The 26,746-nt window shown below is 39.0% G+C and overlaps 1 protein-coding gene across 1 annotated transcript in view; it reads left to right on the forward strand.

Moving 5' to 3' along the window:
- Nucleotides 1-8,741: 8,741 nt before the first annotated feature.
- The window catches only part of LOC149261401 (NAD(P)-binding Rossmann-fold superfamily protein), a 176,522-nt gene continuing 158,517 nt past the window's right edge, over nucleotides 8,742-26,746 (forward strand). The window contains exons 1-2 of the mRNA XM_089381747.1: nucleotides 8,742-9,177; nucleotides 9,266-9,335. Of these exons, the coding sequence (XP_089237873.1) occupies nucleotides 8,860-9,177; nucleotides 9,266-9,335 (388 nt within the window). The 5' untranslated portion in view covers nucleotides 8,742-8,859. The remainder of the gene's footprint in view (nucleotides 9,178-9,265; nucleotides 9,336-26,746) is intronic.

Raw genomic sequence — 26,746 nt, forward strand, 5'->3', positions numbered from 1 at the left:
ATTATCCCCCAAGTTTGAATCTAAAGTATCTGCAATAGAAGAAAAAGAAAATCTCCGTGTTCTCACTATGTCTCAGCTACATGGAATTCTAACTGCTTATGAAATGAGAAAGGGAGGTCCATCTGACAGAAGGGAAGCTGCTTTTAAGGCATCAGGAAAAGAAGATTACTATGAAGCAAGCCATGTTCCAGAAGAAGAGGAAGAAGAATCAAATTTTGTCAGAAATCTTCAAAGGGGTTCTGGAAGGTTCAGAGGTAAGCTACCTTTCAAATGCTTTGCTTGTGGAAGAGTAGGTCATTATGCTGCAAAATGTCCCTATAAGGATAAAGGAAAAGAACCTGCTAGATGGAACAAGAAACAAAGTGCAAATAAGAAAAGCTACTACACCCATGAAGATAGTGATGGCTTATCAAACAGTGATGAAGATGAACAAGGTAATAAATATAAGCTGTTAATGGCATTTGAAGATGATGATTATGAGGATGCTGTAGATGTGGATAATCTCTATAATGAAATTACTAGACTCAAGAGATGCATAGAAGAAAAGAGTGTGATCATTGATACTTTGCAATTTCAAATTGATGAAAAGGAAAAACATCTTGAAAAACTAGAAGGTGAAATTGTTGGTCTCAGAAAAGAAATTGAGAAAACAAAAGCTATTAATCTTAAGTTTGTCAAAGGATCTGAAACTTTGGATGAGATTATCAATGTGCAGCGGTCTCCTCTAAACAAGACAGGTTTGGGCTATAATGGAGAAACCTCTCAAGCATCCACCTCAAAAAGTTATCTTGATGCAGCAAGAAGAAATGAGCAGAAGAACAATGAAGATAATCAGGTAAAGCAGGGACGAATTACAAACAGAAACTATCAGGGACAATCCTTCTTAAGGGTGAACAAAAGCTACAACCAACCACAGGTAAAATCTTCTCAGTTTGGCTCAAGAATAGATGAAAATAGAAATTACAATCAGTTGGCTGGTAGATTCAATAACCGCAGAAGCTTCTTCAATGGACAATGCTTTTCTTGCCATAACTTTGGTCACAAAGCAGCTCAATGTGTTGCATATAAAACAATCATGACTAGGAAGCTCAAAAACAAAGAAGTATGACAGGGATTACAAAGAGGACCTATAACAACTTTTCGGTTCTTGAAAATGAAGTTGAATGTTCTATTTGCAATAATTTTGGTCATAAAGACTCTGAATGCAGGAGCAGGTTTCAGGAGAAAAAGGAACAAGCCACGAGCACCAAAAAATGGAGAATAAAGGAACCTCAGACAGAAAGATGTGGGATAGCTTTTTATGCAGAAGGACAGGAAAATCTATGGTACATTGACAGTGGATGTTCGAAACATATGACAGGTGATAAAGAAAAACTTGAATCTTATTCTACTTTAGAAAAGGGAAAGAAAGTTTCTTTTGGAAATGATACTCCTGCAACTATAAAAGGAAAAGGTATTGCTCCTTTGAAAGAAAAGGTCAAGGCTGGAAATGTTTTGTATGTTGATGGATTGAAGCATAATCTACTAAGTGTCAGCCAGATGTGTGATAAAAAAACCGAGGTTATTTTCAGATCGAATGGATGTCTTGTTCGTGATCTTGATACAGGTAAAACAGTTCTCAAAGGCAAAAGAACTCCAAATAATCTGTACATATTTGAAGAAGGACAACAACAATGCTATCTTAGCAAGGATGAAGAGCACTGGTTATGGCATCGAAGGTTGGGACATCTAAGCTTCTCACAAATAAGGAAAGCATGCAAATATCAGGCAGTTCGCGATCTTCCAGATATCAAAATTCCAGACAACACCATATGCAAATCTTGTCAGTTTGGAAAGCAAACCAGAACTAACTTTCCAGAGAAGGAAGGATCAGCTAGCTTGCCTCTTGAGCTAGTCCATACAGATGTATGTGGTCCATTTAGGAAAAGGACACCTCGAGGAGAAGAATATCTGATATTATTCATTGATGATTTCTCAAGGTTTGTTTGGTTAGGGCTTATGAAGCACAAAGATGAAGCATTCGAAAAATTCAAATCCTTCAAAGCATTGGCTGAAAATGAATCAGGACACAAAATTAAGTGCCTCAGATCTGACAGAGGTGGGGAGTTCACATCAAATGAATTTTTCGATTTCTGCGATGAACATGGGATAAGAAGAGAATTCTCTACAGCTAGAACTCCTCAGCAAAATGGGGTTGTGGAAAGAATGAACAGAACTATCCAACAAATGGCTCGTGCTATGCTCGATGAATCAGGTACTCCTGCAACCTTCTGGGGTGAAGCTGCACATGCTGCTGTTATTATTCTTAACAAAACAAATGTCCGAGTAAACAGCACTCAAACACCTCATGAGCTTTGGAGTGGTAAAACTCCTTCCGTGAAGCATTTCAAAATCTTTGGGAGCAAATGTTATATTAAGAATACTGATGAGCAACTTGGCAAACTTGAACCTAGAGCAGATGAGGGCATTCTTCTTGGTTATTCTCCACATAGCAAAGCATACAAGTGCTACAATAAAAGACTTGGCAGAATTGTTGACAGTATTGATATAGTGGTTGATGAGAAGGGATATATTCCTAGGCAAGTTCATCATGAAGACATTGAAGAAGATGAAGGTTACTCTCAAAGGCGAAATGATGAAGAAGAAGAACCTCAAGAAGAAGAAGAATCTCAAGAAGAACCAGAGGAGCAGACAAGAATAGAAGAGAAGACTCCATCCAGATATGTCCAAAAGAATCATCCAGAAACTCAGATTGTGGGGCAGAAAGAAGCAGGAGTACAAACAAGAAGGACACTTGCAGAAGCTTCAAGCTACTTGGCACTACTCTCCTCCACTGAACCACAAAATGTGAAAGAGGCATGCAAAGATGAATGTTGGGTCAAAGCAATGGATGAAGAACTTGAGCAAATCGAAAAGAACAACACTTGGGAATTAGTTCCTAGACCAAAAGATAAGAATGTAATAGGAACAAAATGGGTCTTCAAGAATAAATTAAATGAAAATGGAGAAGTAATTAGAAACAAGGCCAGACTTGTTTGTAAAGGGTATGCACAGCAAGAAGGAATAGATTTTGAAGAGACCTTTGCTCCTGTGGCAAGACTAGAGGCCATCCGAATGTTCCTTGCTCTCTCAAGCTTTCAAAACTTCAAGGTATTTCAAATGGACGTGAAATCAGCCTTCCTGAATGGAGACTTAGAAGAAGAAGTATATATTGAGCAGCCAGATGGCTTCATTCTTGGGAATGATCCAAACCTTGTATGCAGATTGAAAAAGGCACTCTATGGACTCAAACAAGCTCCAAGGGCTTGGTACTATCGGTTGGACAAATATCTTCACCAACAAGGCTTTTCAAAAGGATCAGCAGATAGCAATCTCTATATAAAAGTTGAAAATAACAAATTGCTAATTCTTGTTGTTTATGTAGATGATATTATTTTTGGCAGCAATGAAGAGACTATGAGTCAAAACTTTGCCTTGGTTATGCAGAAAGAATTCGAAATGTCACTTCTTGGAGAATTGACATATTTTCTTGGATTGCAAATCCAACAAAATGAAGGAGGTATCTTCTTGTCTCAAACCAAATACCTCAAGCAGATCTTGAAGAAGTATGGCATGGAAGAGTCAAAGCCAGTTGTACACCCATGGTTACAGGATGCAGCCTCAGTGCTAATGATGAATCAGCAGCAGTTCACCAACCCACTTATAGATCCATGATTGGGAGTTTGCTTTATTTGACAGGTACTCGACCAGATATTACACATGCAGTAGGAATGGTTGGAAGATTTCAAGCCAACCCAAAGGAAACTCATCTTCAGGCAGTCAAAAGAATCTTCAAATATCTTCAAGGGACCCAAAACTATGGCTTATGGTATCCTAGAAATACAGATCTCACTCTTCATGCTTACACAGATGCAGATTGGGCTGGAAGTGTGGATGATAGGAAAAGCACAAGTGGTGGTGCTTTCTTCATGGGTTCCAGATTAGTATCTTGGTTCAGCAAGAAACAGAGTTCGATTGCCTTATCTACAGCTGAAGCAGAATATGTGGCTGCGGCATCTTGTTGCACACAACTTCTTTGGATGATGCAGACCTTGCAGGACTTTCAAATCACTTGCACTCCACCAGTTCTATCTTATGTGATAATACTAGTGCAATCAGCATTTCAAAGAATCCAGTCATGCACTCAAAGACCAAGCACATACCAATCAAGTACCATTTTCTCCGGGAACAAGTGCTTGAGCAGAAGGTCAAGTTGGAGTATGTTCCTTCTAAGGAACAAGTTGCTGATATTCTCACAAAACCACTGCCCAGGGAAACTTTTGAATATCTCAGACAAAAGCTGGGAGTAGTTGATGCTTCATCCTGCTGTTGAAGCTTGTCTGTTCTACAGAAAAGTTGGTATACGCAAGTTACGAAAGGTATATACGCGTATACACGCGGATTTATGCTGAGAAAGTCGCGTGTACGGTGTACGCTTGTTGCAGAGATTATATCCGCGTACATACGCTGTTTCATGCAGGAGAAATCGCGTATATGAAGTTCTGAACAGCAAGGGCAAACTCTGGAGTTCTGAACAGCAATGGGTATGTCAGAATTCTTCAGGCACGGTTTCAGGGGGTGCAGCAGGCACAGGTTCAGGGGGAGCAGCTTAAAAGTCTCATAAAGCATTGTTGGCATTCAGATGTTTTGGTTGTTGATTTCAGGAAAAGGAGCTCAGAAAGAAATCCTGGTTGCTGATCTAAAAAGATGTTTATCATATGTTGCTGGTGACTTTCATAAGTCTTGGTCTAGATCTGTTGTCTCTATGTCATGTATCTCTCTTGCGATGTCTCTTTTATGGTGTCAAGGTCATGTAACGGCCTATGTTGGTTTCCCCACTATGCCTGGGATGAATGCTGTAATATAATTGGTTGTTTCTGTTATGTCCCCTCTTGGTAGGGAGTATGGATGTATGTATTGAGTCTTTTGGTGATAGGAAGGTCCCTTATGGTGTATAAGTCTTGGTTCTTGTTGAAGAACATCTTTTGCAGATCTGGCCTACTTTCAGGGGGAGCATGAGTCAGCACAGCCAAGCAGAGGTATCAGCATGTCCTCAGGGGGAGCACAGCCCTTTGCCCTTGATGTCAAAGGGGGAGAGTGACTTGGTGTGGTGGTTGCCATCAAGTCCAAAGGGGGAGATTGTTGGCATTATGATTCAAGTGTTGTCCTTGATGGCAACTCACTCAGAGGTTGGTACAGGTGCTCAGAGGTTGGTACAGGTGATGGCAACTTAATCAGAAGACAGATCTTAGTACAGCATGCCAAGGAAGTTCATATACGCAGGTTCGTTAAGCCCAAGTCGCGTGTACACGCTAGTTGGATTCAGAAAAAGCGCGTGTATGTGGAAAAGTACCTTTTGGTCCATGGTGGTTAGTCCTTGGAAGTTGTGCCTATGATTTCGGACCATTGTGTCTCGACGGGCGTGTCGATCCCTAGTTTTGAAGTTGATGGTATTGTGTTACTATGGTTTTGGCTCTTGGTATTGAGCAAGGCCTAAGGCTATATAAGGAGAAGAAGATCATTAGGCAAATACATCTTTCGACAAGGCTTGAATATCTAAGAGAGAAAGAGATCTGATATGCAGGTTCTGGGTTGCTTGATCTAAGCCAAGGAGAGATCACATCGGTTGATGGAAGACTAGATCTAAGGATAGATCGGGATCTAATGGTTTGAAATGCACTATCATGATATGGTTGATTATGCGTATTTCTAGATCTGCATATTGTCGCAATGTTATGTTCTGGGTCTAACTGATGTCTGGTACAGCTGCAAATTGAGAAAGTTTATTTTTAGATCTGTACGCAGGTTGGCTTCGGTAAAAGCGCGTGTATACACGGGTTTTGCTCATTGAAGTAGCGTATATCTTTTGAAGCTTGATTTTGGGTTTACAGTGGGGTCTGACTGTTATTGCAGAGTTCTGTAGTCTGCTCTGTGTTCTGGTAACTGGTGATTGACAGGGTTCAGTGGTTCAGTGATTCAAAGTTTGGTTGTTTTATGCTTCAATGATCTGTTGTGAAAATTGAATGAATTAGGGTCTACAGATTGTAATGTTGTGCTTCAGGAATATCCAGTCTGAAAATGTATGAAAGGTGGTACCTGAAGGAAAGAAGATTGTAGGTCAGCACCTACGTACTAGTATCTTGGCTAGTACAAGAGCAAAGGGGGTTGGAGCTCCCTTCCAAGGAAGTTTGGAGAACGAGAGAAGGTTGTAGCCTTCTGCAGGTTGTAGCCTGCGTACTGGTATAAGGCTGCACCAGTACAAAAGATTGTAAACTGAAGTTTCATATTAAAGAAAGATAGAGACAACTTGCAGCAGGTGGTTTTCACCCACATTGGGTTTCCACCTTACATCTTGGTGTTCATGTGTGTGGCTTTTGATCTGTTCTGTTATACTGCACCTGTTTACTGTTAATGTGGTGAATAATGTCCTGATGAACTTAACTGAAGAATAAGCTAACTAAATTATGAGTTTTCTTCTTATACGCTGTTTTATTTAGTCACAGTAGTGTGTACACGCTGGTTCACCTAACTGAAGTAGCGTATATGTTTCTGAGCATTGAAAAAGTTTGATTGATCTGATAATACTGATTCACCCCCCCTCTCAGTATTATTTCCAACAAGTCCCCTCCAAGACCAAGTCAATCCTTCATCCTTAATGAGCTTTCCTTCCAACAACTTTGAACTCAGCAACTTCTGCAACTTCGACCCCCAACAATTTATTATGCAACTTCGACCCCCAATAGTTCCTTTTGCAACTTTGACCCCCAACAATTTCTTTTGCTACTTCGACCTCCAACAATTTCTTCTACAGAAACCCTAGCTCTTGCATGTGTGGAGAAAATAGTGATTTCTTTCGCTTTTCTTCTTTGCTTGATTTGATCCTTTCTTCTAAGAAGCTTCGCTTGCAAAGTATGCCACTTGGAACCCTAACTTGACTTCTGCAATTTGGTCTTTAGCTGCTACAATAGGTGCCCTAATTAACTTGCACGTGTGAAGGATATTAGCCCAAAGACAATCCCAACACTTTCTGCTTCTCCTTCTTTGTTAGGTATTCGACTTCCTTTTTCGTCCTCTTTTCCTCTTAGATCAAACTTCTTGAGAGCTAATTGCACGATCTTCAAATGAGGTCAAAGTCTTCTTATATATATATATGCTTCTTTCCTGGTTAAATTGCTACCTTTAGGCCAACTTGTTCTTCTGATGATGACAAGGTCTTGGAGGGTCTATTTGACACTTTTGATTTTACATAAATTTTCTTTACAAGATGTAACATGCCCAAAAGGGTCTTCCATACATGACAATGACTCAATTGACTTGTAGACTCAATGACAATCACTAGAAGCACTCAATGGGTGCTTGACCTATAAATAAATTTTCCTTGAGCATGAAACCCATGCCTCAAGAATGATAATAATACATTTATTTTTCTCTTTAATATAAATACATAAAGTCATGATTGCATATGTCATTATGAAAACTGAACTTAGTTACATATTTCAACAACCCCATCCAGGAGGAACTAACTTGTGTTGAGGGAGAAGCCACCTCTTGCATGCTCCAACTCTTGGACATGGAGGTACTTGTTGAGATGGTAGATTGGGTACCAAACACTGGGCACACTCGCGGTTGTTTCAATAAGTATATGCACAAAATCGATCTATATTGGCACATGAAGTTCCTCCTTGGCAAAACCTTATTGGACTAACACGACCATTGGGTGGATGTCCTCCATTCACTTGAGCATCTGCATTGCCATATGAAGGATTGGACCGTTGGCTGGAGCGCATTAATCAACACCTCGACATCCCATCCTTGGCTAGAGGCATTCTAGGTGACAACAAAGACTCCATCTAGGTTGCAAATATGAATTTTGTTCCTCCTGCTTGATTTATGTCATGCTTATGTTCTATTGGTTTCTTGTTCCCACAATCTACTTCCAAAGTAGGTTAGACCAACTTTTCAATTTTTGTATGTTAAATTTTGAGTATCACAGACTTCAATACTTTATTATCTATTACCTCTACAGAAAGTGAACTTTTGGATTCAATACTTTATTATCTATTACCTCTGCAAAAAGTGAACTTTTGGCTTTTGTCCAATCTTGATAATTTAGAAAATAATAATTAAAAAAAAAAATATATTAAATACTTTTATATAATAATAATTAATTAATTTTTTATAATTTTTCAATTTTAATAATTTAAAATATATTAATGAAACGAGCAAATTGATGCATGCTATAAATTGAAGGCGATTCCTAAATCCAACACTATAGAAAATTTATTGCGCCTGACATGCGCCGGAGATAGCCCCTTGTAACACGCCGTTTTTTTTTTTTTTCCTATAGTCATCCGGCCGCGTGTTATATCTGCCTATCTCCGGCGCATATCAGGGCGTAATAAATTTTCTATAATGTTGGATTTAGGAATCGCCTAAATTGAATATCTACTACCTTTATCAACGATACGGCAAACTCATGTTTACAAAATTACAATACATTTATTATGAATATGTTGCTACTAGTATAACATCCCCGGTTTGATGAATATGTTGCTACTAGTATAACATCCCCGGTTTCCCCTTTACCATTTGATCACCACACAAACTAGTCTCCATGAAACGCTTTATGAGGAAAACGCTGGAATTATCACCCACAACTGTATATATATATTTTGTCCCCCGGTTTCCCCTTTACCATTTGATCACCACACAAACTAGTCTCCATGAAACGCTTTATGAGGAAAACGCTGGAATTATCACCCACAACTGTATATATATATTTTGCCCACCACAAGAGTAGACAATAAAGAGAACAAATATATGATAACACCGTGGGTTATGGCATTGGCATCCGCTATCCCGCCTTCAAACTCATTCTCAGCATTACGAAAACAAAGGACACAGAACCAGAAAACGATGTTTAGTACGCTAATGAACAAAGAAAAAGACTCTTCTACAAAGAGGACGATATTCATCACAGGAGTGAGTAAAGGGCTTGGAAAAGTTTTGGCATTGGAATTGGCATCCAGGGGACACACTGTCATCGGTTGCGCTCGGTCCGAAGAGAAACTCGCAGCTCTTCGCTCGCAGCTCTGCGTGGAAGACCCTTCCAAGCATCTCCTACTAGTTGCAGATGTGGTTTGTCTCTTCGCCGCCCTCGGAATTCCCAATTTCTTAAATTTCACTCTACTTTTATTCTCTTGATTACTCAACTTATAATTTACAGTCTTCAGACATCAGTGTGCGAGATTTGGTGAAAGTCGTGGTCGAAACCAAGGGTGTGCCTGACATTATTGGTAAGATTCCTTTATATACTTGATAACCTTACAAGCTCCTTGTTGTTGTTTATTTCATGTTTATTGTTAAATCAATTTCAACCACAAGACTTCTGCATTTGAGCATGTTTCGAGGCTTTGTTGCGAAGATTTTTTAAATACTCATTAACATTAGAAATGTCCTGCAAACGCCCATGTTTTTTTTTTTAGGTCTTATGATGTTTCTTTAAATATATTTCTTGGTCTCAATTTTTAAATTAATTTAAACCACTGTTTTGTTGGGATAGCAATTTGAGCATGTTTGAATGCATTATTGGTAAGAATTTTTAATATACATTCTATCACTATAAATGCCCTGAATACACTATAACACTACAAATGCCCTCCAAACCCCATGTTTCTGGTTTAATTTTAAATTTATTTAAACCATAATGTTTGTAAGGACATGCATCTGAAAATGTTTCAAGGCATTAGTGTTAAGCTAATTTTATTTACTCATCACTCTACAAATGCTCTACACGCCCATCTTTTTGGTTTATTTTATATTTTATTATTTTTATTTGTAAATTTATTTAAACCACGTATTCCTTGGGTTATGCATTTGGAGCACGTTTCAATGCATTATCATTGGCGTATGGGATGATTGAATAGCTTGGTATACACGGGTGTGTGTAGGTAGCTAGGTAGGGAGGGATATATTCAGATATTTTTTTTGCAAATTTGGACTAAATGCTTTCGACAATGGTGATGCCCTAATTTTATGACAGACATTTTCCATACAGGACTTGTACTGATATTCAGATTTTTTTTGCAAATTTGGACTAAATGCTTTCGACAATGGTGATGCCCTAATTTTATGACAGACATTTTCCATACAGGATTTGTACTGATATTTTTGTGTTTTTTTTTGAGATAAATGTACAAAATTTGATTTCTCAGGTGATATTTCTATATTGTTATATATGGGGAAGCTGTGGGATGGTAGCTATCAAATTTCAGTGTGTTGATCTTTGCAGTTAGCCTTAAATACAGTAAACTTTTTGGATATGAGCTGTGTTGGAGTTTAGAAATGCCGATACAGTTCATATCCAAAAAGTTGACTATAGCTATCGAATTGTTTTAACTCTTTTTTATGCAACTATAAAAAAAATGCCTGTTACGTATGGAAACTCCAAAGCAGTTTATATCCAAAAAGTTTACTATAGCTATCAAATTGTTTTAATTCTTGTTTTGCAACTATGAATAAAAATGCCTGTTACTTATTGCTGAAATTTAGGCCTATAATTCTTTTTTGGGGTGTCTTTTTAAAATTTTGTTGTGTTATGCATTTGAGCATGTTTAAGGCATGCCATGCGTGACTGTGGTAATTCAGTGTAAACTTTCCTTGGGTTTTGCATTTAAGCATGTTTCAATGCATTATCACAGGTGTATGTGATAATTTAGTAACTTGGTATACACAGGTGTGTGTAGGTAGCTAGGTAGGGAGCGGTATTTTCAGATTTTTGTTGTTGTTGCAAATTTTGGACTAAATGCTTTCGGCAATGGTGATCCCCTAATTTTATGACAGATATTTTCCATACAGGGTTTGTACCAGTATTTTTGTGTTTTTTTTGAGATAAATGTACAAAATTTGATTTCTCAGGTGATGTTTTGTTGGTTATGCATTTGAGCATGTTGAAGGCATGCCATGTGTGACTGGTATTTCAGTGTTGATTTTTTTTATCAAGAAGAAAACCAAAACAATACTGTCCTTAGGTGCATATACACAGAACAAAACCGCTCCTCTATACAGCTCCTCTATAAGAGTCTGGTAGTCAATACATGTCAAGCATCAGCCTCATAACTTTACCAAGGAAGATCTAATTAAAGTACTTTCTATCCATATCAAACTTAACCTTTCCGTGGGTTATGCATTCGAGCATGTTTCAATGCATTATCACATGCATATGTGATAATTCAGTAACTTTGGTATATGCAGGTGTGTATAGGTAGCTCTGTAGGGAAGGATATATTCAGTTTTTTTTTTTTTTTTTGTTGCAAATTTGGTCTAAATGCTTTCAACAATGGTGATGCCCTAATTTTATGAGATACATTTTCCATATATGGTTTGTACCGGTATTTTTGTGTTTTTTTTTGAGATAAATGTACAAGATTTGATTTCTCAGGTGATGTTTTCTCTATTGTTATGTGTATGGGGAAGCAGTGAGATGGTAGCTATCAAATTGACTGTGTAAATGTTTGCAGTTAGCCAGAAATATAGTAAACTCGTTGAATATAAACTGTGTTGGAGTTTAGAAATGCTGACACAGTTCATATCCAAACAGTGTAAGCTATCAAATTGAGTGTGTAAATGCTTGCAGTTAGCCAGAAATATAGTAGAAATATATTATACATTATTATATGGATCACAGAAGCTTGAGTTCGAATTTATATAAATATTATAATATAATTTAATACAAATATTAATTATTAGTATAGTATTAATTATTTCGATAATTAATCTTATTAATAATGTAATTATTATTTATATATAAATATTATATATTTAATCTTTATTATCAGTGTTTAATCTTTATATATATATATATATACTGCTGGTTATGTGATAGGAGTTGAGGGAGGAGATGGCTAGGGTTTCTGGAACGACCTGCGCCGCCACCGTCGAACTGCATCAACCACAGTAAACCCTGGCAGTAGATCCGTCGCCCACAAGACTACGCTAGAGCTGATAGGGGCCGAGTGGCCTGCTGCGCCCTGGTATTCATCTGGACAAGCGAGGTTCTGCGCAAATGAATGGAAGCCAAGAGCTACAGGGGACCCAGCAAAAGCGGCCATCTTAGAGGGCCGGTCTATTGTGTTGAAAGCAGGCACCCTCGACGCAGTGGCGGGGTTTTTTGGGCCTCTGGAAAACGACCTCGGCCAGCCTGAACAGGAGAAAATAGGGTACAGACTTCCCAAACCTTGCGGTGCTCTTGGGTAGACAGAGAAGGCAGATCCAACAGGTCAAAGTCTAGACAATGAGGATCCACCAGGTATGGAGGAAGATCTGATGCAAATTTTTATCAGATCGACAAGAGGCAGACATTATTGCATACAGATTAGCAAGAGGATGAGCATTAAGGAGTTAAAAAAGAAGATCCAGATAAAACTGGGAAACCCAACAACATACCAAAATTTGATATATACAAGATACAGTCTGCAGGATAATCACACACTTTAGGACTATGGCGTCACCAAAGATTCAACCATCATACTAAATCTGAGACTGCGAGGCAGATGCAAAGGAGCCAACTCTAAAACTATAGGCTCTTTCCATGATGCAGTCAAAGGGAAGGAACACATTCAAAACAAACCAACACCAACATCAGAACTACAGGCCCCTACATTGTGGAATAGAAGCCGGAATCTCCAATGCTTACAGTATCTCTGTCGGAGGTAACTGATCTATACACAAATTTAGCCCAAAATCCTGTTATCTGTGGATTTAATGGTTTCTGGCCAAAGTCTGATGCACTGGTGACTGCATCAATGGATCTTCTCCTCATGGTCACCCAACTGTGAAATTTATTTATGCCCAAAAAGGTTTTTCATAGTCAGATTCAACACAAAACGAGAACGAGATAACATCATCAATCAAGGGTCTTGGTTTTGGGGCAATGCTGGCCTCTTCATCACCCCCTGGTTCCCGGAATTCGATGCCAATACCATGGTAGTTTCAACAATGCCAGATTGGGGAAGGCTACATAACTTCCCCCTACATTTTTGGCATCACAAAGTTTTAATAGCCACTGGGAACTCCTTGGGGAAGTTCCTAAAATAAGAGGAAGCTAGGACTACTCGGGGAATCTTCACATTTGCCAGAATATGCGTAGAAGTGGACCTGAGTCAAGGACTACCAGATCACATCACTTTGAATTTTAATAATTCACTGTGGACTCAACCGCTTGATTATGAGAACACAACATTTAGATGCTGCGGATGCTTCCAAACAGGCCACCTCCACTACGCCTGTCCATTGGCTAGGAAGGAGCCTAAAGGAAATAGGAAACAATAGAAAAAACCCAAAGGCTGGCAGCATACAGAACCGCTAGAAGAAGAGGAATTGAAGACAGAACCTACAGGCGAGCAAATGGGATAGGAACAACCAGAGACCCAGGAGACAAACTTGGGGCATAATAATATGGAACAACCACAAGAATCTCAACGGGAAATAAGTGGCATCAAACGAACTCACGGCTCCGAAGAATCGGAATCTGACAAAGAACAACCAACGAATATAATGGAAAACCAACTTGCCATTATTGATACCACTCCCAACACTGGAGGTTGGCGAAGAGTGGAGAAGAAGAAGGGCAGGAAAGCATAGGCCAGCTGGATCATTTTTTCTTTTCTTGTTGTTTTTCCTGATTTCAGGAACAACTCATTTCATGTTTCTTTGACAGGATAGTGTATCTTACATCCTGTGGGCTCTATGATTTGCAAATCATACAGCAAAAATGAATGCCTAACGCATATACTATGTAACTTTTTATTTCAGTTAATAAAAAGTTCGATTTTTTCTTTGTAAAAAATATATATAGATAAAATAAAAAAGAATTAAATATTATTAAAACCCTAATCAGATTTAGCCATTAATAGGTTACTAAATAAAAGTATATATATATTTATGAATGAAATAGAAATATAATAAACAATTAATAAATTAATAAAATTTATTTAAATATTATCAAACATTTCCCCTTTCCCTCCCCGAGTCAAACATAGCCGTTTTCTTCTAGCTGTTAGGTTGACCTGTCTCCCTATTTAACCCTCTTCCTGGCTCTGTTTCTTCATCATGTCCTGATGATAAACCACACTTGTTGGTTCGAAACGCGTCGACCAAAATCTTCAATGTGACTTTTTCCAAAAAATTCTTTATACATTAATATAGTAAACTCGTTGAATATAAACTATGTTGGAGTTTAGAAATGCTGACATAGTTCATATCCGAACAGTGTACTATGGCTATCTGATTGTGTTAATTATTGTTTTTGCATTTTTTTTGTTTGTATCCCAGAGGAACCCAGCAGCCTGCCTGACATGTAATTATTAGTAAATCTCTGGGGCTCTACGACCTGTCCTTTTCGTAAACCGGGTCGCAAACAAGGGTATTTGAACCTTGGATCCCTCAGTTTTCACAGATTTCACATTATTTCGATCATCAATCGAGCTGCCCCCCGGGACCTTGTTTTTGCAACAATAAATAAAATTGCCTTTTACATATAGAAACTCCAACGTAGTTCACATCCAAAAAGTTTACTATAGATATCAAATCGTTTTACTTGTTTTTGCAACTATAAATAAAACTGCCTGTTACATATTGCTAAAATTTAGGTCTATATGTTTTTTGGGATGTGTTTTTAAAATTTTGTTGGGTTATGCATTTGAGCATGATTAAGGCATGCCATGTGTGACTATGGTAATTCAGTGTTGATTTTTTTCAGGAAAAAATGTATTTATATTAAAGGAGAAAATAAATACAATCCTTAGGTGCATATGCACAGAACAAAACAGTTCCTCCATAGGAGTCTGGTCATCAATACATGTCAATCATCAGCTTCAAAATTCTACCAAGGAAGATCTAATTAATGTCCTTTCTATACACGCCAAGCATAAACTTTCCTTGGGTTATGCATTTGAGCATGTTTCAATGCATTATCAGAGGCGCATGTGATAATTCAGTAACTTGAGTCTTGGTATACACTAGTGTGTAGGTAGCTAGGTAGGGAGGGAGGTATTCAGAGTTTTTTTTTCTTATTTTTTTTCAAATTAAATTTTCAAATTTGGACTAAATACTTTTCACCATGGTGATGCCCTCATTTTATGACATACATTTTCTATGTATGGTTTGTACCGGTATCTTTGTGTGTTTTTAAGATAAATGTACGAAATTTGATTTCTCAGGTGATGTTTTCTCTATTGTTATGTATGGCGAGGCTGTGGGATGTTTAGATTTTTGCAGTTACCCATAAATATATAAACTTTTTGGATATGAACTGTGTTGGAGTGTAGAAACGCTGACGCAATTCATATCCAAAAAGTTTACTATTGCTATCGAACTGTTTTAATTCTTGTTTTTGCAACTATAAATAAAAATAGCTGTTACATATAGAAAGTCCAACACAGTTAATAACCAAAAAGTTTACTATAGCTATCAAATTGTTTTAATTCTTGCTTTTGCAACTATAAATAAAAATGCTTGTTACATATTGCTAAAATTTAGGTCTATAATTTATTTTTTGGGGTGTCGTTTAAAATTTTGTTGGGTTATGCATATGAGCATGTTTAAGGCATGCACGTGTGACTATGGTAATTTAGTGTTCTTCTTTTTTCAAGAAAAAAATGTATTTATATTCGAGGAGAAAATCAAAATAGACACAATCCTTAGGTTCATATACACAGAGAAAAACTGTTCCTCCATAAGAGTTTAGTCTCATCGATACATGTCAATCATCAGCTTCAAAATTTTAACAAGATCTAATTAAAGTCCTTTCTATCCATACCAAACAAAGTCTATGACAAAAAGATCCTAAGCAATGTCAGCCAATTTAGAGATTATGAGTCAAGAGTTGTCTGTGGGTCTGTAATCGTCCTCCTCCAAATTCTTGTAGGATACAGTGATTTTCTGGTAAAACGGAGCCTTCTTTTTATAGTTTATCCACTGCCTGGTCAGTTCTCGAGAAGATGTTCTGTAACTGAACCCTGTCAGATAAGCAGTTAATGACAAGAGCAGAGTCACCAAAAACCTGGAATGAGTCATAACCTCGGTGCTGAGCAAACTTTAGAAGCCAAAAAATAGCCATAAACTTGCTGTAATTGTTTGATCCTCTCCCTACTTGGTTGAATAATTGCCTCCAATCTCATTTCTTCCCCAGAGAAGCTTATCCTCACTATGGCTGAGTCTTATGTGAACCCTTCAAAGGGATTCTGTGAAATTGGTCAATTCAATGGCCCAGTCCTCTGCCCAGATTTAAATCATTAGCAGCCAGCCAGCCTTGTTTCTAAATGGTAGAGAGGTTGGATTTGACATTAAGAGTAAATATGTTTTCCCTATCATTTGAAAATAATATATTAGATTTTCAAAAAGAAAAATTCTTTCGTCACATCCCACAATGGCATCAACACCTATCCTGACATGAGATCCATTACCAACTTTCTAGGCTAGGAAGGATCCAACCACTAGGAAAGCCAATGTGAGGGTGTTCCCTTAATTTGATATGTTTTGTGTATTTTTCCTTTCATTCCTAATCCATTCCAACACATTGGCAGGGGCAATGTACTTTTGAATTAAAATCCTCCTTCAAAGACTCTCTTTAAAGTTTAGTCATCATATTTCACAAGGTTTTGGCAGTGGATCAGTGACCAAACAGATGAATATCCTTCAGTCCCCAGCCTCCCAGAGCATTAGGAGCTGCATTTATTTTTCCAATTTACACAATGAATGCCTTTGAATTCACTACTACCCTGCCATAGAAAATTGAAACATAATTTCCTAATCTTCTTTAGAACACCTTTTGGGGTATGAGCCGGTGTATGCCTTTACACATGATTGGCCTCTAGAATCAACTTGACTAATACTAACCCACCTCTTTTTGATAGCCACCTGTTGCACCATAGTGTGGTTTGTTTTTCCACCTTCCCTGTCAACCCCATTCAGTCAGCCTTCACATAGTTGTTTGGTCTCAAATGGAATCCCTGATATTAAAAGCCTATATTGATGTCGAAGGATTGAAAAGGCAGGAATCTTTCAACAGCTGATTCAAGTCCATCAGTGAGATTATGAACATAAAGTGCAGATTTGGAATCATTAAATTTTATCCTTGTAATTTCCTTATAAGCAAGAAGAATATCCTTGAATGTACCAAATTGACGTTCAAAATCGAAACAAAAGAGCAGCACATTGTCTACAAATAGTAGATGTGTCAGTTTTTCCAATCTACCAACCTGGATACTAGTCACTGTTCTCTTCTGCTTGGCATCGTCCAGTGTTTTACTAAGGCCCTTTGCCACCAGGAGAAATAAAAAAGGAGAAAGAGGGAAGCCTTGCCTCATTACCCTATAAGATTTAAAGAAAATAGAATCTGCCCTTTTAATTAGCACAGGAAAAGTCATAGAAGTAACACATGCCATGATCCATTTGACTATGAGAAGTGAAAAACCAAGATGTAATAACATTAGTTGCTGATAGAGCCAAATACCCTATCAAATGCCTTTGACAAAGCAGTCTTGACCACAACTGCAGGAGATTCGGAGAGTTTGATAGAGTGCGCTGCGCAAACCTTTTTGGGCGCTACCTATGGCTTCATGATGGCACCTTCCCTCAAGAAAACCAAATTTCTCTGCCAAGATAAAGTTTGAGAACTGTTACTAACCCAAGTGGGTAACCCCTAAGAGAAATCTTTTCTCCTCTTTGATCAGCCAGCCAGCTAGTAGGCCTATGATGATCCACAGGTAGCTTCGCTTCAAAGCTCTCCACCTATGCTTCAAAGCATACTTCTTGAAGGAAGGCGGGTCATCTATCAAAAGTTACACTAACCATGTTTGCAATCAGTTGCTTTCATCTAATGCTATGGGCATTCTGATATGGATCACAAGGTGAGTTGGATGGTTGACTGCTGTTGATTGTATCCTTGTTCCCACACTTCACCTGGGAGGTTATCCTTTGCCCCTAGTCTAGTGTGACCTTCCCTAAGGCCTTTTCTTTCCACTGTTCAAGAGGGGCATGAATAGGAGGCATTGATTGATGTAGTGTGCCCAAGGTAATCCATACTTGTCACTTTCCATCTATCTCTGATATCCACTTCCATTCTTTGGGTTGATTGTCATTTATCATTGGTACTAGCACCCTTTAGCCACATCTTTCAGTCGGGCTTGGAAACTTTGCCCTAAGAGGTTGATGTAGCTGAAAGAAAGATAAAAGCATATATGGCCACAAATGAAAGAAAATGAAAAATGCAAAAGATGGCTGGGACTAATAATAAGCGTATGGGCAAAAACTTAGCGTGAGCTCTACCCCCCTCATTAACAATCACCCAATTTCTAAGCATATTATGCTCTCTCCAAATCAAGGGAACTCATAAATGTCTTAGCCCCAATGAGTAATAAACCACTACATCATTAAGGGGTATTGTAAAGGCATTAAGCAAATTGGTCACCAAACTATGCAGGAAGCAAAAGAAAGATCATTGAAGTAAAAGGTGCAATTGAGGGGTGGTAAAAATAGGCTGAGGAAAGGGATAACTCAGGCCTCCATGATTGCTTCCTCTTATCATCATTACACTCAAGATATTGGACCTTTTTTAGTTGGCACCAAGGCAGTTGCATATTCCTTGAAGTCTCTCCCATTCCATGTAGACATCTATCACATGCACTTATGGATTCATGGGCCTACCTAGGAGTTGTCCCTTCCCTTGGGATTGGAAACACCTAATAGGGCTAATTGTATAATCATCCCTAACACAAGGGGGGTTACTTGCTTATAAATTTTCAGGTAGAAAGACATTTGAAGGGAAAGTTTGTGTGAAGCAATTTTGTGCCCCTAACATTGAATATGGTCCACTATGATACTTTATTGGTTTCTTTATCTAATTGGTGTCACTTGATCTTGAGGGTATTTTTTAGAAGGCTTCTCACATATGCATTAGATGTCTATTGAGGGATGGCTTGGCCTATTTGCAGCACAACAAAGAGGATGTCTAGCCCAACATGAGAGCACTTTTTACCTTGTAGCCTCAATGTTGCCCCCTCAGAGATGAGCTTTGGCCCTTGAGGAGCCTCCACATGGATGTATGGCTCATTTGACATCTCCAGATGATGAAACATTGAGCTAGGAAGTTAGCTCATTGGTAGGATTTATGATGTGCCCGAGAGGACCTAGGACGCCCCTAGGTTGGTCTAAAATCTACTTGATGGGCGTTGCCTTGTTCCAAAGTCCAGATGCGGATGGTGACCACTTGAGACACATTGGGAGGGTTGGCACATCTTTTCTCGATGATGACGTCTTGGATGAGGAGTTGTGTCTTAGAGTGAGGAACACTTTTGGATGAATCTTGTCACTTGCTTGATGAAGATGCTCATTAGATGAGGACGACGTCATGTTGGAGGGCTATTTCTCCCACGTGTGGAGAAAAGATGTCATTTTATTATGTTTTATTATTATGTGAAGCTATCTTGAGGTTGGGACCTATTGGCTTTGTTGAATGCTTAAAGTAAACTATTAGGGCTTCTGATTGTAAATTAAGGATCTTGACTTGGTTGCCCTCTTATAAATAGAGGGGAGTCAAATTCCCTTGGATCATTGTCACACACACTCATTTGTCTTGTAAAAAATGCACACTAGTTATCTTCTTTTTTGTAGAATGCAATGGCTGAGGAGTGCAAATTGTCTTGGGGAGGATATGTTTTGCATGAAGAAGGATTTCTATGGATTGATGAAGTGATACTTGCTTGAATAGTGTGAGTTTATTGTTATTTTTTCCATTTTGCATGAAATTGCTGAAATTAGGGTTTGTCATATGCCATATTAAAAAGTGCATTATCTTTCATGAACTTATGTTTCTTATTTATTTATGCAAAGTTTGTCATCAAGTATCCATCGAAGGGACTAGATTTACACCCTTTCACTTTAAATCTCCTAAAGAAGAAAGTCACTAGGGTTTTGGAAGTGAAGCGAACTTTCCTCCCGCCCTTTGTGTCAAGGCCCTCTTGCATAGACCTCCTCTTTTGGACTCCATTGCACAATTGACTAAAGGTGCTAGCCTTTGTGTGTCGATCAACCTAATTTTCCACTTTTTATTTGTTTTGTGGTAAACTAGGGTTAGGGTCTGGTTAAATCTACATTTTTGTAGCATAATTGCATTGTATGTTATTGTCCTTTAAGTAGGTATTGCTTTTATCAATGATCTATCATTCTATGCACATTTTACCCCCATTTATGGGGCTGAGCTCTAGGTCTTATTTGCTGTTTTGTGCATTTTCAACCATTGAAACATACTCTTGACATATCCCTTGTTAACCTCTTCTAATAGCCTCAACCCTTTGTTGGTCTTACTATTAATAGGCTATTTTAATTGCTGTTATATTGTTTTGCATGCTGTAAATCTGTACACTTGAAACTGTAACTCATAACAACATTTTATGAGTTGATGTTGGCTAGTTAGAAAGTTTACTTGAACATCTATAGACCTTATCTCAGCCTCAAAGGCTTTGCCAATGCTTTCCTCTATTCCATTAACTCTCTTACACCCCGTGCCCCTCTTTATTGAAGATCTTTATAAGGTGTTTTATTAGCGAGCTCCTTAGAGAGCCATTTGGCTTAGATCCATAGGTCATCTAACAGTCTTTCCATGGAAGCCTTTGTGGGGATAATATTTGACCACAAGATAGTAGGGGAGAGGCCATTGAGGTGACAGTGGTAGTGGATCCCATTGTTGCCCTAAGATCAAGATTACCTAGTGAGACTTTGCACCAGGTTGCTACATTTGGTAATAACAAGAGCAAAGACTTAATCCTCACAACCTTAACCCTTGCAATTATCTTGTAGAGGCAATTGCAAAAAAAAGGTTGAAACCATTCAAATGGCTTGGGACAATGATTGATAAAAGTTGCATTGGTATTCTCGGGAACCTTCTTTGACATCCCAACCTCCTCCACCACCCAAAGATCTTTGCGCAATAACTCAAAGAAGAATAGATAAAAATTAAAATTCAACAGTGTCTGTCTCAACTCAAGGCTCTTATCCTCTTAAAAGAGGTCAAAACTTGTAATAAGTCTTCCTTGGAAATAGGCATCTACAACCTTTGCATTATCATCATTTGTGATTCATTTGAAGGAAAAAAGAGGTTATTTTCAGGATTTCCATGATATTAGCACTAAGAAGTTCCTTGAAATAGCCTTGAAGTGTTGCACTCCAAGAATTTTTAGCTCCTTAAAGCCTTGCACTTTGTCTCTTTTGGAGTTGGTTAATTCCCAGATAGTGTTAATGTTTAAAGCTTCAAATTTTTTGAGTTCCTTGAAATTCTCTTCGTCAAGAACATTTCATCGAACTTTTGAACCAAAAGTTTTAGTGCTTTCTCCACCGTTACTAGTTTAGCATATCTTGATTTATACCTTTACCTTGTCTAAGATGCTACCTTCTCTTTGATACATTTCAAGAAAAGTGAAAATTGTTTTTCACAAGCTAAAATTTCAAGAACAATGGTGCTGATTTTCCTTGACAGTAGCTTGGAAATCATCTTCAATCAACCAGCTAGGGATGAATTTAAAAGGAGTTCCTGGTTATGATATGAGATTGATAAGTTCCAACCAAATGGGGAAGTGATTAGAGACTCTGGTTCCTCCCGCTCAGGCTCTCAACTTTCCACCTTCAGAATGAGAGAGTCTTGAACAAAGAATTGGTCCAATCTCTTAGCAACTGCATCCTGACCAATTATGTTGTTGTGCCAAGTGGGTCATAATTTGATAGGTTCAATATCCACCCAGCCAAAAGCTTCAAAACATGATTGGAAGAAGTCTCTAAGTCTACTAATCTTAGAACCGTCCACGCAAACTTCTTTGGTGCTTATTGTCAAATTCAAGACACCACCAATGATTAGGTTTTCACATAGTAGGTTCTGGGAAGTAAGAAATTTGTCCCAAAATTTCTGTCTTCCTTTGTGGGGCCCATATACATTAAAAATGGATAGAGAAATGCCTAAGATTTTGTAAAAGACCTGTGTAAATAAACTAGAGTGTAAGGAGAAATCATTAATTAGCATAATATTAGGATTCCAACCTGTAATGACCCCTCTAGATAAACCCTAGGGAAACCTTTGGAAGGGCTAGTCCAATTCCAAGGGCCCTAGTAATAAGCCTTTTCTTTCCTTGTTTATTTTATTTAATACCTGTTCTTGTGTTGTTTAAAAGTTGTTTTCCTACCTATAGAGATGATCCCCACTTCTCCAATAGAGGCCATTCTCAGCCCTCCAGAAAGACCAGTGGGATCTGTTAGCCCTGAAGTGCAGCGCTGACATTTTGAAGGTTGAAGGAAGGACCCGGTCTGCTTTGCTGTCCTTAAAGAGGGCCCCACACAGACCATTACCCCACTTTCTCACTTACTCTGCTCACATTTCTCTCTGCTTGTTTCCTAACCTAACCCTCACATCTCGACGAAACCCTCTTTCTCCTTAGCCTTAAGCGAATTAACCCAAAACCCCCGCAAAACCTCACCTTTTCGCCATGCACGCCATCCGCACATTTCCCGAGGACACCTTGTACCTCCGCGTCCTTCGCCGTTGATCTTTCCCTGCCGATCTGACGGCCCGCATTTCACCCGATCACTGAAACGTGCCCGATCTTTCCCCGCCGTTAGATCAGCCCCACCAGATCTAACGACTCACTCATATCGCACAGACAACTAGCGCGAAAAGTACCCGCCCAATGAGGGCGGTCTCTCTCTCTCCTCCGTTGTTACGTGTCGTCCATTGAATGGAATCGGGCAAGTTCTGACATTTACCCCTTATCGCTCGATGCCTTTCTGATAAAAACCATAACTGCTCGAGCCAAACCACCCCCGAGTGTTATCATCCGCGCGCCTCTTCCACCCATAACTGTCCGATCTGTCCACCCGAGATCTAACGGTCCGGACATGTCCCGCTCCCACCACGACCTCAAATCCCCTGCACACGATCTCCACCGTGCATTTCCCCCGATCCGACGGCCCTCGTTCACGATCGTCCCCAATCATCCTCCACCACTCTGTCACCTCTCTGTCCGTCCGATTCGACACGTCCATCCACCCATGCACTCCATACTCCACTCCCTATCTGTTACCCGAAGGAGAAGATGGCTGGCTCTATCAGCCTGGGGATAGTCTGACTGCTGAACCAAATTAACAGAAAGCATGGCCGAAGAAAGGACATAGCATGATCCAGAAAGCGAAATTAAACAGTCATGGAGCTCCACTGCCACAATCAAGCCAACCACCTAACAGGATAGCATAGTACCATAATTGATTAATGTTTTCGTGATGGAAGGGAAATTGCGTCCTGAAATGCAATCAGACAATTAATGACAGTAGGTGGTCGATTAAGACATCTCCAGCCCTAAACGACTAAGGATCACTGTAAAAATAAACTATAAATAGCTAAAAGCAAGATGTAATCGAGGTTCAACTTCTGGAGACTATAGATACTTTGTCCCTTGCAGCGTCTCATCTTCATTTTCAGTAATACAAGCTTCTTTTGCTGTCATATGTTCAAAGTCCATTTCCCCTCTGTTCTAAACTTGCACCTGGATAGGTTTATTCATGCTTTCCCCTATGTCCAAATGCTAGATAACTGTCATCTTATCCCTGCATTGGTGAATTGGATTGGCTATTGAATAGGTCATTTGTGTTTCTTCTGTATCTAATGCTAGATAACTGTCATCTTATCTCTGCTTCGATAAATTAGAGTTGCAAGCTTCATTCATTGGCTGCAGCTGGCCATCATATGTTGGTGTAGTTAGTATTCTTCATTCATTCACTTAATCTGCAAACTATTGAGCATTAGTGGTCTAAAGCCTTGTAGGCTGAGGGTATTCATGCATGTCTAGATTGAAACAGAGTTGAAGTGGTTATTTGGCTTGAACCAAACCATCATCCATTACAGTAGTTCCTAGAACAATATTGAAGATTATATGTTACCAGGCATCTCCGAGCTACAACCTAGGAGAGTTTCCTGGAGCGATAACATAATTGGCGCCGTTGCTGGGGAGAGGAGATTGAAGCTCGGCTTCCCTGGGAGACAACACAGATCCAGCTTTGATGATAGACAAAGTCTGGACACATTTTTGGTTGTAATCATCTACCTGGCGACTCTACTAGAGGTCGAACTTGTTGGTGACTCCACATCATAGTTCTGGCTCAGTTTGTGAGGCATACTCAGAGAAATCCTCAGAAGTCACCAGCTGACCTAGTACCTGACCCTGAAAAGATCATCAAAGAAAGAAAGATATCACAGAAAGGAGCATCAGGATTAGGTAAACCTAAACAATCCTCTATACCTCTGCAAGAAAGGCTAGTAATAGAACAAATACATGTTGAGAGTATAGCCTCTGACACTAGCAGTGAAGAAAAACTTTCAGAGGTTCATAAAGCTCCTTATTCGTTAGGTTCTCCTCTTACTTTAAGCTCAAGGGAAACCTCACCTCCTGTCCCTCATACTCCTTTAGTCCTGTCAGTCACTCCTCAGCTCTCTATCATTCAGACTGCCAATACTCTTCAATCCACCACAGCCATGGCAGGTCCACAAGCACTCACCAAAATGGAAAGAATCATAGCTGCTAGGTATGGACCTCTAGTACTGCCCACTCCTTTGAATGCAATGCCTACTGGAGAATATCAGAAATACATGCCTAAGTTCACTGGGACTGAAGGAGTTACAGCTGAAGAACATCTTGAGTCCTTTTATAGCTACACTGATAATCTAGACATCAGTGAAGATGATGTTTGGATGAGAGTATTTGTCCAAAGCTTGATGGAGAAGAAAATGGTTCAGAGAATTGACCCCTAGATCGATAACTGATATTGAGGCCTTGGATGATGTATTCCTAAAGCATTGGGGGGATAAGAATGATCTCCTTTACTACCACACTAAGTTTGGAAACTTACAGAGGGAAAATGGTGAGCTGTTGTCTGATTTTAATAAGAGATTTAACCGCATGTACAACAAGATACCAGCTGAAGTGAAACCCACCCCTACCTCTGCTAGACTCATCTATGCCAGTGCCTTTGATTCTAACTTCTGTTTACTGTTGAGGGAGAGGCGATGTGCTACTTTGGTTGATATGCAAGATGCAGCCTTGGAAGTGGAATCAAACATCATGGCTGTAGAAAAGCTCAAAGGTAATGCTGATAGAAGAAGACAGAGGGGTGAGCCTTCATCATCTTCAAATCCCAAGATCGATAAAATGGCCAAGATGATAGAGTCATTAGCCTCTGAAGTTTCCAGATTAAAGGTTGAGTAGCATTCTGGGAAAGGAAGGGTTCCTAATACCTTTGCTCCTCCAAATCCAAATCCATATAGAAGAGCAAATGAGTAGTTGCAGATTTTGCAAAGAAACAAAGATGCCAATGAAGACCAAAGGGTGAAGACCCTGTTTCAAAATGCAGTCATGGAAGAAGAGCAGTTTGAGGAAGATGATGAGATCCATTGTATGGAAGACAAAGGCAACACCACTTTTTTAACCAAAGCTGCCTATGAGAAGTCATTATTCAATGGCTAGATCAGCCAAGAATGGGATGGTGAAGCTATTCTACAAACTGTAGATCAACACCAATATAATCTGAGGTCTATGATGAATAATGTCAAAGAAACTCCTGTTCATAAAGCTGCTGTCCCTGCAGAACAACAAGCTAATAAGCAGAAGCAACCAGCAGTTGATCCTATCATCCTCAAAGCTCCAGCCATAGAGGTAAGAGGCCTTGACAACTCCCCTTCTTCTTTTAGTTTTCAATCAGAAATCTAGAAGCCAAGAATACCTATGCCCCTGATTGAACCAGTGAAGAATGAGTCCTTCAAGAAATCTATCCTTAAGGTTCTTCAGCCTAAAACCATCCAAGCTTCCACCGACTATGTAAATCTGCAAGATGACCAACCAGTTGTTATTCTCAATCCAATGATTGAAAATTGTGAAGACAACTCCCCATCATTCTATGTTTCTCTGTCTATTCATGATGAAATCCTTCATAATTGTCTTCTGGACGCTGGAGCTAGCCATAATCCAATGTCCAAGGTTTTCATGGATAAGCTCCGTCTTGACATTACCAAACCTGATCAGTTGGCCTCTACACAACTTAAAAAACCAGTTTGCCAGATCACATAGGAAGAAGGCCCACAGATTTGGGACAAGATCCTTGATGGGGCTTGCTCTAAGGAAGCTGCAGGAATAGGTGAAGTCCTTATGTCCCCACAGAGGAGTACATTGATTCATCTTTTGTATTAACTTTTCAGGTCACAAATGACACAACAGAGTTTAAAGCAGAGTTTATTATTCAGCAGGTGTGCCAAACCTTTCAAGCAAAACATCCAAGGATGAAATCATACAGAGATAAGGTGAAATATAAACCATCTTTGCCTGATAATATCGAATGCTGGAAAGTTTTTGAAGTAAAGGATCAAATCAATAGGCTTTTGCAAGACTTTGATGAATTTGCTGATATGCACATTGACCAAGACAAAGAAACCTTTCATAGAAAGGTAAAAAGGGTCAATTTTCAGTTTAATGGCTGTTTTCTCAAAGTGAATGCTTTAAACGAAGGAGGATATGTTTTTGGTGGCCCAGTCAATGGGCTATTCTTCGAACCTTATTTCAGTTAAGGCTTTTAAGCCTTGGTATTGTAAATATGTTGTTTTCAGGCTTTTATTTCATAGTAG

Source organism: Pinus tabuliformis, chromosome 6 (genome assembly GCF_031772625.1).
Source record: "Pinus tabuliformis cultivar Carrire ecotype Pingquan chromosome 6, CPIR1, whole genome shotgun sequence".
In the NCBI taxonomy this organism is placed as follows: Eukaryota; Viridiplantae; Streptophyta; class Pinopsida; order Pinales; family Pinaceae; genus Pinus; species Pinus tabuliformis.